Below are 12,656 nucleotides of genomic sequence, written 5' to 3'. Positions count from 1 at the left end.
AAAACAATCCACCATTCCAATATATAGAAATGAGCCTTCTACAAGTTCTCATCTAACCAACCATGTATAGGTTATTCCAAGTTTCCATGTGGCCTTTGAATAGTGTTATTTTAAACCGAGCTACACCCCAAACGTTTGCTCCCGGTTCTATTGATTTCACCCTGATATCCATGCAAGTCATTAACAAGAAAAGTGTTGTTACAGTTAGCGGGTTGGTGTTCCTCTTCAATCAAAATGCATCACTTGTGGTTTTGGTAATCAGTGTCTGCTGCGATCTCATCGTCAAATCTAAGAACTTCTCCGAAACAAAGACTGTTCTGCTGAGTTATTTGAGGAAAGAAAACAGAGGAAGGTTCCACACCACTTTCTCTGTTTGGTATCTTACCTAGTTATTTTCAGATCTCATTTAGCTTTTTTGTAGCTTTGGCAACTGTGTTTTATTTTCCAGTTCGCTCTAAGGCTTCCACCCTTGGCTGCAACCCTTGTAATTTAGTGTACCCTGTGCACACAACCCATGTGGAATTCCTGGTCTCTGGCAGAGTTTGGAACTGCCAATCGGCGGTCAATAACGTTGAGTTAATCTCAGCCTCAAGCTTAACATTGTTACCGGACTGTTTCTGCATATTGTTTATTGATTTGGACACTTTGAAACTTTGTTTTGACATTGGGCTATTTATCAAAATGTCTTCTCAACAGGAAACAGCGACAGCATAATTTTCAACTTAAGTGTTAGGAATATAAATTCAACATTCATTTCCAATGGTATTGTACTTAATCAGGTAAAATCTGCTTAATGAGTCCAAAAATGTTACACTAGAAAACACTAAAATTGGTTTGCCCTGCCTAATATGATGTGGTAAGGAATCCTCCATGCCAGTGGGTCTAACACGTTTGTCGCACCACTGTTAGTGGGCCTCTAGGTAATATCTGTGGGTGAGGAAAGGAGTGGTGTGATACTAAATGAGAGACCAGTACTAACAGGGAAGCTAACCCTGTGGTGTGTCCTACAGGGAGACCTGCGGCGTATGTGGTCAGAGCCTTTCCACACGAAGGCCAGCAGCTCCCGCTTCCTGGAGGTATGATGCACCCTGGGAACACACAGCCAGCGTGGGCAGGACCAGGGACACCTACCCCCTGCCCTGAGAGAAAGGGAGTGAGAGGGAGAGCGCACACTGAAGAGAGGCCTCGTCCTCATCACTAGTTCATTCTTTCCACCCATCCTCTGAGCAGCAGACCTCACATATGGACACCAGTGTGTGGACCTCATTGCCAGACACAACTCCTCATTGCTTCCTGTTTTCCTCTCTTTCCTACTTTTCCTTCCCTCACCCACCTCCCTTGCCATGGCTCATTTCATTTTGTCAGGCCTCTCCCTCTCTCCTTTTGCTCTTGGTCTTTCTGTTTTACTACCACCCCTCTCATCTGTGTATCTCCCCGACTCTACTGGACTCCAAGGCCAGGCGTCCCCCTATATGGACTACTGGGTGTGGGATGTGACTGAGGCTTTTTTTAGCATCTTCATTACAATTATTGTTATTATTCTGGAATGAACTGTGGAGGAGGATAGGAGAGTAGGCAGAACTGCTGCTTCCACTAGGCAGGAAAATGACATCCGCGCACAGGACCAGCAGCCTATCGGAGAGGGAGAGAGAGAAGGAACAGCAACGGTTCATCAGTCGCTCCCTCCATCCGTTTCTCTGCCCGCCATCTACCCCCTCTGTCCCCTGAACACCTCTCCTCTTTATCCTCAACATCCTACCCCTCTCTAACAAACTCTCACCTTCCGTCATTCGCTGCCCCATCACAGATACAGGTATTTTATTTAGAAAAGATTTTATTCTTGGCATATACAGAAATGATGCATTATAAATTGTGAATGTGTCCCTACTATTGCGGGGGGAAGCATCTCTCTTTGTATATATATGTGTACACAAGTATTTGGGTATCGTGTGTGTGTGTGTGTGTGTGTGTGTGTGTGTGTGTGTGTGTGTGTGTGTGTGTGTGAGTGCATAGTATGCGAGACTGTGTTATTTCATTATTATGAACAATTTAATTATGTTTTGGATCCAGGACAGGTATAAAAGACCTTGACAATGAGAACTTGTGGAGTGACATTTGGGGGTTGATGGGACATGCGCAGGTTTTTTTTAAGCAGGTCTGACTTGGACCACAGCTCGGTTCTGTAAGGCTAGGAGTGGTTTACTTGTGAACAAATTTCCTCCAACAAGTGACAGAATGGACATTGGGGAAAACCAAGTTAACCCTCCACTTGCCGTTGGCTGTACCTGGAGGTGTGTGTCTGTTTGTTTCTGTGTGTGTGTGCCTGGTCGTTTAGAATAACCTCTATAAAGTCTGTAATGGACCTTGAGGGAGGAAATCTCTGCCCTTCTGAGGGATTTATCTTAATAAAGGATTGTAATCAATGGACCCTGAGGTTAAAGCTAACCCATAGCTAGGTTTTTACTGTCAAAGGTTGGGTATCCCAACGGTTTTTGGATTGTCATTCCTCTCACAGTTTTGTGGTGTTTATCAGTTAGATCAGGCCCCCCAAACCCCACAGGTGCATGTTTTGATTTTTTCCCTCCTAGCACAACACAGCTGATTTTAAATAATCAAAGCTTGATGATGAGTTGGTTATTAGAATCAGCTCTGTAGTGCTAGGGGAAAAAAACCAAATGTGCACCCAGAGGGGCCCCAGGACAAACTTTGGGAAACCCTGAGTTAGATCATAGCTTAAACAATACTGGAATTAAAGTGTGTGTGAAAGTGTTTGTGAAAGCGAGACAGTCGGACGAAGAGAGAGACTTGAATGGAAAATGCAGTTTACTGGCTTCCTGTCTTGAGTTTTCTTTTTTACCTGTTTTTTTATGTTTGTTCTCTGGCCTTGCATGTCAAGTGTACAGTGTGTGTCATTCCTCAGACTGCAACAACAGACTGCTGGCCCCAACCAATGCACTAAGCTTTGCCAGCAAGGCTGCAGAGAGGAAAGTTACATGGACAAAGGCCAGGGAGTCGGGAGGACTGAACAGTTCTGACTGAACAGTTCTGACTGAACAGTTCTGACTGAACAGTTCTGACTGAACAGTTCTGACTGAACAGTTCTGACTGAACAGTTCTGACTGAACAGTTCTGACTAAACAGGCCACCTGGCTGATAAACATTTTTTTTTTAATCTTTTTTTTTTTTTTTTTTAACACTCGTTTAGCCCCAATTTCACTCTAGCTGATCATTACCTGGACATTGTCTGGCTATGGGACAGACCACTGTCGGACAGCCTGAACATAAATGGACATGTAACCACAACCCCATTCCTGTCCCCTCTGCCTCTTTATGGACTTGGCAAAGAAAACTGATGATGATCATAGTGATGAATAATTGAAGAAAAAAAATAGATGTTTTCATTTTTTATGGAAGATGGCTTTCTATTTATCCCCTTGTTTGAGTTGTTTTTCTTAGTGCTGTAGCTTTAGGTTTTCCATCTTATACTTTTCTTTCCTCCCTTGCAGCAGAGGGCTTTATAGCTGAAATGGATTCTATCATTTTTTTTTTAAAAGTTGAATAAATTTAAGAGCTGTTTAGTGAAACATGAATCCTAATGAGCTGAATCTCCTTTAACCCCCTCTCTGCTCCCTGTTCCTCTCCCCCCCCCCTTTCCCTCCATTCAGTCAGGATTCTGCTGTAAATAAAACATAATTCTAACTATACGGCTCCTGTGTCCATCTCTTATTTTATTTATCTGTTAACTTAGGGGGAGAAAGTTGGAGACCTTTTGATAGATTACTTTCTTCCACACTAGCTCATGTATTGGGCAAAGGGGATCATGTTTGATTATTAAGTCATACTCTGTGATGTTACTGGTGGTTTATATTAATAATATGTTTTTGTATGAGGAATAGATGTTGAAATGTGTTCTCATGAGAAAATATGAGCAAATGCCCTTATGTTAAAGATATCCTGTAATTCCAAGATGTACCACTGGATAGCGACACAGTCCAAGTCAGATACCTGTGGCATAGTGAAAAATGAAAATCTAGACATGCGCAAGCCTGATATGAATAGCTCCCTCATACACACAGCATGTGAATTACAACAAATGTATATGCTTCACAAAGAATTTGCTTGGGCTCCCACAAGCGCATTAGTTTGAGATGCAGTGGCCCTTCCCATTTTTAAACCCCACCCCTCCCAAAAAAAAACATTTATTCTGATATTTTCACTTTGAACACTGCAGAACTTGTCTGCTATGTTGGTTTTAAAGCACTGTATGGTGAAATGGGTGTTCTGGGTTGTACCAGGTGGTTTGTATGTGTCCATTGATCTGAAAGGCTTTCCCTTTTAAGAAGCTGTAAGTTACAGTATTTTTTTTATTTTTTTACCCCTGTGGATCATCTGACAGAATTGGTGAGTATCATTCTATTTTCTAAAGATGCTTTTCTGCTCTACTCTAGGTCCACCAGAGAATCCGTTGCATGTCAAAGGATTGATGGAAGCTATAGCATGGAGGAGCCTTAAGCTTCTGTGGGAAAATGGCTGCCTTGTCGCAACAAAGATGCTGAGTAAGGGATTTATAGAGCACAGTGTGAAAGGCCACTGGACCAGAGTTGCGATGGGTGGCAAAACCGCTGAGTCACCACTGTTTCGGTTACACTTGTCTTCCTAAATGGGAAAGTTGCAATTTGTCTATAGAAAATCTGTTTGTAAATGAATTTGGCCAAGATCTGAATATGATGGTGGTGGGCAGTGTGCACATTGAGGTTGAATTAACCGAAGACACGTCTATCATTACAGTCCCCTGGCTGAAATGTAAAGCTAAATATTTGTTACTGAAACCACAGCCAATCTGCCCACTTCTGACAGTTACTACAAAGGCTATCACACCTAGTGAATTTGGTACCATTTGACAGCGGTAGAGGGAGTAGGCTACTGGTGGGAGAGGGAGAGAGACCATACTGAAAGAGTGAGATGTGGTGGTAGGGGGCAGGGAGGGAGAGGGCTTCCAGGACATTGGGTGTGGGGAAGGGTCAGTGAGGTCAAGGCAGAAAGAGAGACAGACGGGCTGTTGAATTTTCAGGGTCCGCCCCTCGTCACGTATTGGCCAGAGCATCCAATGGTTTCTCCCCAGTTACAGGGCCCTGAGGTGGCAGGATTCCACCGGGGCCATGGGGATTGTAGCAGGGCATCTGGAACACAGTTCGCCAAGCTGGGTGTCCTAAAATAAGAAGTCAACCCACCATTGGAATGTAGGGTTCTGTGTGAAGAGGTGCCTTTCACATAAGACCGGTACAAGTGCAGGCCAAGAACAAGCCAACCACTGAGTAGATTGAACTGATTTACTCTTGAGTAAGGTTCTCAGCCAAATCATTATTTTCAATCTACCAAGAAGACATGTTTTGACAATGACATCACTCATGTTAACTTATGGTCAAAAACAGAATGATGAACATGATACTCAATGACAGCATGTTTATTGTTCAGTAATAACATTTTAGTCTTGTCTGCCTTTACCATAACTTTTGCAAACTCCGGTACAAGAGTAAACCTACAATGGTTGTTAGAACGCAACTCTGGTATAGCCTACTGTAAAAGTTTGCATGCATGTGCTGGTCGTGACCCATGCAAATGGCAGAGGTTTCTTCTCGTCCCCTCCACGCCTGGCATTCCAGGCTTGTTTAAATCAGGTTAGCCTGCCTGGGCGTGGGTGGATTCCCTTCTGGCCCTTTGCCCTCTGACCCTAAGTGCATTCCCCATCTAAAGTGAAGAATTCCTCTGAAGTTCAGTTAATGGGGTTGAGTTTTCATCCTTTGGACTCTGCTCCAAAAGGTTACCCAGCGGAAGGAAAACAGTGTTGGTGTACACCAAAGAGCTATAGGGTGTGTTGGCTGTTTTACTTATTTGTAAAATACCATTCTTACAAGACTTCAACAATCCATTGGTGATTTTTTTTTTGGCAACAGGGTAGAGGGATTTTAAACTTGGAGCTGTTCTATTTGGGGTGGCAGGTAGCCTAGCGTTTAGAGCGTTGGGCCAGTAACTGAAAGGTCGCTGGTTTGCATACCCGAGCAAAATGATGTGCAGTTGAGCAATGTGTGCCGTACTACTATGGCTGACCCTGTAAAACACATTTCACTGCACCTATCTGGTGTATGTTACAAAACATTTCCTTTTTGTTCAAACCATTACAGTAAAATAAATTAAATTAACAATCTATTGATTAAAATTACTTGTATAATGTCCATCTTCTGCTTTGATACAAATGCAATGGGATTGACTAAACAATAAGTAATCACTCGCATTGCTTGTTACTCCTGTTGACAAATTATCTACTATCCTTTGGTCAATTAGTCAGTTTTATGAACTTTTGAACATTAACACTGCCCAAACGCTTCCCGCCCAACTTCACTGTTCAACCATAACTACGTTACAAATCAACACTCCCAAGCGCCTGGTGAAACAGAGGTAGGTGTTTTCTGTGTTGCTGAGCTTCAGAACCTCTCCATGTGGTGGTTGGAGATGCTGTAAAAGGCAGTGCCACCCACACAGCTGGAATGTCTACTCGAAGTACTAGAGGTGGGGTCTACGCTCTGTGAGAAAAGATGGTGAACACCCCACCCCCACACACATGAATCCATTAACCTTTTTTGGTGGGAAATTATCAATGACTATCCATCACAGTTGTTTGCCTTTCTCCTGATGAGAGGGAATCTGAAGAGAGATGGTAGATGGGGGTTGGGAGAGGTTAAAGGGCAGAGGGAGAAGGGAGGTACATTTTCTGAGGAAGGGAGTTTGAAAAAAAAAAAATAGGGAACAATAACTCATGTTTAAAAGGATTCTCTCAGCCCCCATGAGACCTCACAGTTTAGAATCAAAGCATGGGAACGGGACTGGCTGATTATTGCACATCATGTTTCAGGATTCTCACTCTCCAGACCTGCTGTAAATTATTGGCTTGGATGTCTTTATTTTCTAATAAATCCATTACCATAATAGGTCAAGTTCATCAAGATATAATTTCAATGTATCGAACTGTACAGATATAAGACAACTAAAACTGGGTAGGTGATTTTATTCCCAATTCCTTCTATTTGTAATGCACAAATAGCAGGGAATTTCTATCCATGATGTCACCAACCATTTAAGACAGACACTTGGCAAATATTTGCCATACAGTCTACATTAAACCTTGAATATGTTTTTCAACATCTGTTGGAACAGTAAATTGGCCAAATATTGAAAATAGAAATGATCAATTACAAGTTTTATTCTAGATCTGCCTTTTGAAAATTACAACACTTGGGTAATTATTTAGTTTAGTTGTAAAGAAATACACCTCAGAAACCCTGTGACATGTTGGAAAACACTTGTTTCGTTATCTTAAAATATTTCATATCTATTATTTTGGGAAGGATATTCCTTTTCAATCAAATACAATTGCCCTTCCAAAAAAACAAAGTGAGTTCGGTCTCTCTTGAAGTTTGTTTTGAGTTAAACTTTACATCAAAAGAGGCATATTGTTGTTTTCAATGAAAGTACTCAAAGCATCTTACTAAAGATGTTCTCAACACATCAAGGAGTTTAAATTAAACGTTTCATTCTGGATCACATGAACGAAATCAGTATACATTTATAACAAATGCAGTTATGTTGAAGAGCTAAAGATGTAATAGCAAAGAGCAGAAAATGAATCTTACAAAATAATTGTAAAGTTACCACTTTGCACAGGAAGAACAGAACATATCTTGCTTGAAAACCTGTACAAGACTATACAAATACATTATTATATCAGTGGTATTCTGCCACAAATAAGTTAATTTAATTATAAGTCAGTTAATTATACAAATATATTATTCGATTCCTTAAGTATTTTGAATGTAATGATAAGGACAATAACACTAAGGACAGTTGAAATAATAATCAAAATGAACAAGACCCTGGCCGTCACCCCACTTTCCAAGGGTGTTGGGATATGCAAAAAAAACATTTCCAATTCACACATGCATATAATACAGTTGTACATGTGTGAAATAGGACAAATAAGCACCCGCCTAATTATTATGAATTGGTTTTATTATAATACATTAGCGCTCTAATCTTGTTTTGTTAGTGCCACAAACTCCAGCTTCAGCCATTTTGATAGACAATGTTGATATCACATGGTAATTATTATATTTAGGCTAACATAAATTATATAGTAAATCAACTTTTTGAATGTTTATAAAAAAAAATTGGTTTACGTTGAGATTTGATGACAAGAAACACTCAATGCTTAAAAGTTTATATTGGAGTCATTAAACCAATTTCAATGCAAGTAATATATTCTATGTACAAGGCTTCTGTTGAAGCTGAGACACTGTTGAGTCTGTTCCTGAGTTGATAGTTAAAGTGGAGGGATTAGATACTGCCAGACCCTCATTGGACAAACCTTCTTGCCTAAAGAGGTGGTTGTCGTCTAGTCTAACTCCTTGGTACAATTTAACAGAGGATAGAACAGATGCTCATTCTTTATTGTCTAAATCATTCTTAGAATGTATGCAGTGGATATTCTGAATACTATTAGGATGATACACGAAAGTTTCTCTTATTCTAAAACTGGGATACATTTTTCCCTCAATACTAATCTCTTTCTCTGTCCTGCTCTTTTCTCTCCCAAAGAAGGGTTTATGGTTCCCCTTAGGAATCCATAAATGCAGTTCCACAAATAAAGATCCACATATGTTCCCATCAATACATCTTATTTGCCGTCCATGGCATGTCTCTCTCGGACCAGCAATAAAGTTAATCAGTGAGGCTAATAAACAGTTACTTCAAATTGGTCAGTATCTTGTCAAATACTTCAACACCTTTCAATTCCTTTAGCTTCACCTCTATTATCTTTTATAGACTGATCTGATGCATCAGTGTAGAATTGCTTCAACTATAAAAAGGAAGATGTTTTTCTATTCAGGTTCTGTGTCTGTTTTCAACCTTGAACCAAACTGATGGTAGTGATCATTTGTCATGAGCTCTTTGGTCTACATTACTGATACTGACACTAGCTACATCCCACACCAAGCCACCCACCTGGCACAGACTTCAGATCAACCTCATTTTTCTAATGTTACCATGTCATTGGATTTAGGTTCAAAGTTGGGTGAAGTTAAGTCAACCAGCAGTGCTTTTAGGGCAGGGTCAAAGTGGGAGGAATGAGTTCTGGGGGGCAACAGAGACTTGATATCAAGAAATGTTTTTGAGTGGCATCTTTTACAAACTCTTCAAAGTCTATATTGGGAGCATTAATCAATGTTCATGACTATTTTATGTGTTCCTCTTTGCATAGAGAAAACATTTTTATCTGACTATTTCTGTTGAACTAAGGAGTGGTGGAGGAGACTTTCAGTAGCCTGTTGCTTTATAGAGCGAGATGAGTGAGAAAGAGAGAGACACTGAGACAAATAACTCCTCTTCTGTGGCGTTTAATGGCAGCGTGTAAACCAACATACGGAGAGCATCCCTGGCCTCCTCTAAACCTCTGTATCCCTCTGAATTCATCATGCACCACCTTCATTTATTTTATTTTAATTGCTGATTGGCTGCACAATCAGATCCCTTCAGAGTGGGGTGGGGTGGAGGGTGAAAAGTGCGCCCTCTCCCACTGGACAATACCATTATTTCAGCTCCCCTGGTCAGGAATGCCCGATTTCACAGCCCGCTACCCTCCTCCAGGCGTCAATCAAAACATTGCAAGGGTTCCAGTGCCTAGTGGAACCGCCCCCACTGGTCCACTCCACAGTTATAAATCAGCCCCAGAGCCCCCCAAAACCTATAGCAATTCAACAGTCATCACTATTGGAGAAAACAGTCACAATTTTGAGTTCAAATTAGCCATACTCTTTTGGGTGTTTTAAGAATTGCCAAATGTATAATGCGCTTATTTGAGTGGCATGGCTGGGTGTGCAAAAGTGTGTAGGAGTCAAGTATCATTAGCTAAATCTAGGCAATTAGATGGGCATAACATGTAGTTTATATCCACATATCTACAGCTAGCTATATCTCTGACAAAAAATAATCATAACATTTAAATATGAGGTTATTTATTTAATCACAAATAACTGTTTATTGGCTAGGCTAGTTTATTCACATAATTGAGTGTGGTTTAGCTTAATTTATGTCCTAAAGCTAGTCTTAGAGGTGATGTTGAAATTGTAGTAATAACATCTACAGGCATAATTACAATCATTAGGCGATGCCATTGTTCAATCCTGTTATAATCCCTTTTAAACGCGTGTGCGACTTTAACGCTTGAAAAGGTGGATAGAGTAACCGCATACTGAAAAGTAATTGTGATGAGAAATTTGTGAATGGAAGATACTTAATCATGCCTTCCGTACAGGCTGTGGCGCTCCTTGTATGTGACCAATCCAGGAACCGATAAAAACGTTGAACACCCCGAAACTAAACCAATGGCTTATCATATGGCAAAGACTAGCGCAAGAAGAAGCCAATCAGTAGAAGGCATGCAAACGAGGAATTTGCTCCGGCAGGCTCTGAATGTCAAGTAGTCAAAAATGGAGTCTGGATCTGGGAGGTCGTGCGGTTGTGCATGAAAGATTTGCTATTTTATCTACAAGCGCGAGAGAAATTAGTTTATACTAAGGCGTTTGGAAATTACGGGGAGAATTGCAAATGTAGCGGACACATAGGTGTGGCTAATAGTGGGGTTTGTCCCTATATTTTTTGGTTAACTTTTCCTTCTTTTCCTTTTTTGCCTAACGGATTGATTGTCCCTCCCTTGGCTAGGTAGCCTACCATTCATGAATTTGGGGGGTCCTCTGTGTGAGTAGCATTGGGTGGAAATGGCGGGAGCTCAGGGCGAAACTGGGAAGTTGGGAAGGGTGGAGATCGAAATGTTTTTTTATATAATTAAGGGAAGAGAAAATCAAGAAAGACTTATAATTTTCTTGCGCATCAGGACCTTGCTTTAAAGACTGGGCAAGGAAGGGCTCCCTCTACAAGATTCGACCAGTTTGTGATTCCGTAATGCTGGATTAACCAGGAAAAATGCATGTTTAGTCCTAAATCGATGTATCAATTATTATTTTATGGATATAAGAATTGCGAGGGACATTCACTATCATGGATTGTGCTTAGTCAATGCAGGCTACAATGTAACAAGTCGTCTGCGTGGTAGTGAGAGAGCTGTCACTATTGGTTTGCAGATTGTGTCAATTCCTGCTGCTACTGATAATGATCCTATTGATATAGAAGTTGAAAGCTCTAGAAAAACAAAAAGGTTCGTTGACAAGTTTGTGCTCTTTCTGTTGGTATTAGGCCTATGTGAAATATATGAATTATGTCATTGTAATGCATGGGGACAACTGGGGTGCAACAAACGTAGGCTCGGTTAAAGGCTATTAATTTAGCCATTTTCCATAGTTTTCATTTAACTTGTTATGTATTAACACGTGTATTATATTATAGGGCCTAAAGGTAGGCTATTCACAAGCTGCTGTAGATGAGTTTGATGAGTTGAGCGAAATGCAATGTTCAAAGGTTTTCGCCTGAATTGCCGACCAATGATATTCTTTAATATTTTGTACATGTTTAATTAACTTTTAAACTGCCTACCTCTGATTTATATTTTGTTGCACATGTAATACAAAATATAGGCATAATAAAGGGCTGGTTGTTGAGTTAAGTCTAAGCACAAAAGTGAACAAATAATACATGTGCCAGATTAATTTATGAGTACAAAGTCAAATGAAAATGTTGCACAGTAGCAACATGTCCCCCTGTTCTCAGAATTAGAATACATTTCATTAGAACTAGTCATGATTCTTGGAAGACCATTCTTCTTTCAGTTGAGTGTGAAGAAAAACTTCTCTTTTTCATGTTGCCTCTTAAAATTATATAGTCACAATTCAACCTATATAGAATAATTAGATGATCGAAAAATATTTGCATATTTTGTACTAAAGGGAAATGAATTAAAATAGTTCAAATGATAAGTCGACATATGTAGGATCTTAATTTGAGCCAGTTTTCTACAGCAAGAAAATAATCCTGCAGCAACAGGAAATGTGAATTATTATGTGGATTGTAATTAATGGACATTTTTGTAAAGGTTGATACATTTTTCGTAAGGGAAAATCAAGTATGAAATATCAAAATGTAAATTAAAAACTTCAGAAGCCTTTTTGAAAGTCAAACGTTTTACATTTCCTGCATTGCAGGAACGTTCTCCTTGCAAAGGGGTGATTAAATTAAGATACTTTATCTGTATGTGATAATGCTTTCAACTTCTGGTAAAAATAGCCTCCTTTAAAAATTGTTTGCGAGAGACTTGATAATATTTGTCAGCAAAAGTGCATGTTTTTTTCTGAGTTGTCTCCAGAAACTATAATTATTGATAACATTGATTATTTTCCTTTTTCAAATTGCTGCATTTCCTGGACTACTTGGTGTTAACTATAATGAGTCTCTCTTAACATTGTATATTCTGTGAAGTTACAAATCAACATGAAGGTATAGAGTAGTAGCCTATTCTTGTTTTTACATTGGGTCAGTGATTTACAGGTCAGAGTTGATCAGCCGGTGCTTGTTTGACAGTGTCATGGAGGAACAGGATTGGAGTAAGAAGCACTGCTAGCTTCAGATGAGGCTGATGGTGTCCATGTTGTCGT

The 12,656-nt window shown here is 40.0% G+C and overlaps 1 protein-coding gene across 2 annotated transcripts in view; it reads left to right on the top strand.

The window, feature by feature from the left end:
- The window catches only part of LOC118385213 (signal peptide peptidase-like 3), a 38,127-nt gene extending 34,423 nt beyond the window's left edge, over window positions 1-3,704 (top strand). For both annotated transcript variants that reach the window (XM_035772165.2, XM_035772164.2), the window contains exon 11: window positions 1,011-3,704. In XM_035772165.2, the coding sequence (XP_035628058.1) occupies window positions 1,011-1,082 (72 nt within the window). In that variant the 3' untranslated portion in view covers window positions 1,083-3,704. The remainder of the gene's footprint in view (window positions 1-1,010) is intronic.
- The last annotated feature ends 8,952 nt before the right edge of the window (window positions 3,705-12,656 follow it).

This window comes from Oncorhynchus keta, chromosome 6 (genome assembly GCF_023373465.1).
Source record: "Oncorhynchus keta strain PuntledgeMale-10-30-2019 chromosome 6, Oket_V2, whole genome shotgun sequence".
In the NCBI taxonomy this organism is placed as follows: Eukaryota; Metazoa; Chordata; class Actinopteri; order Salmoniformes; family Salmonidae; genus Oncorhynchus; species Oncorhynchus keta.
This window is presented reverse-complemented; position numbering and strand designations above follow the sequence as displayed.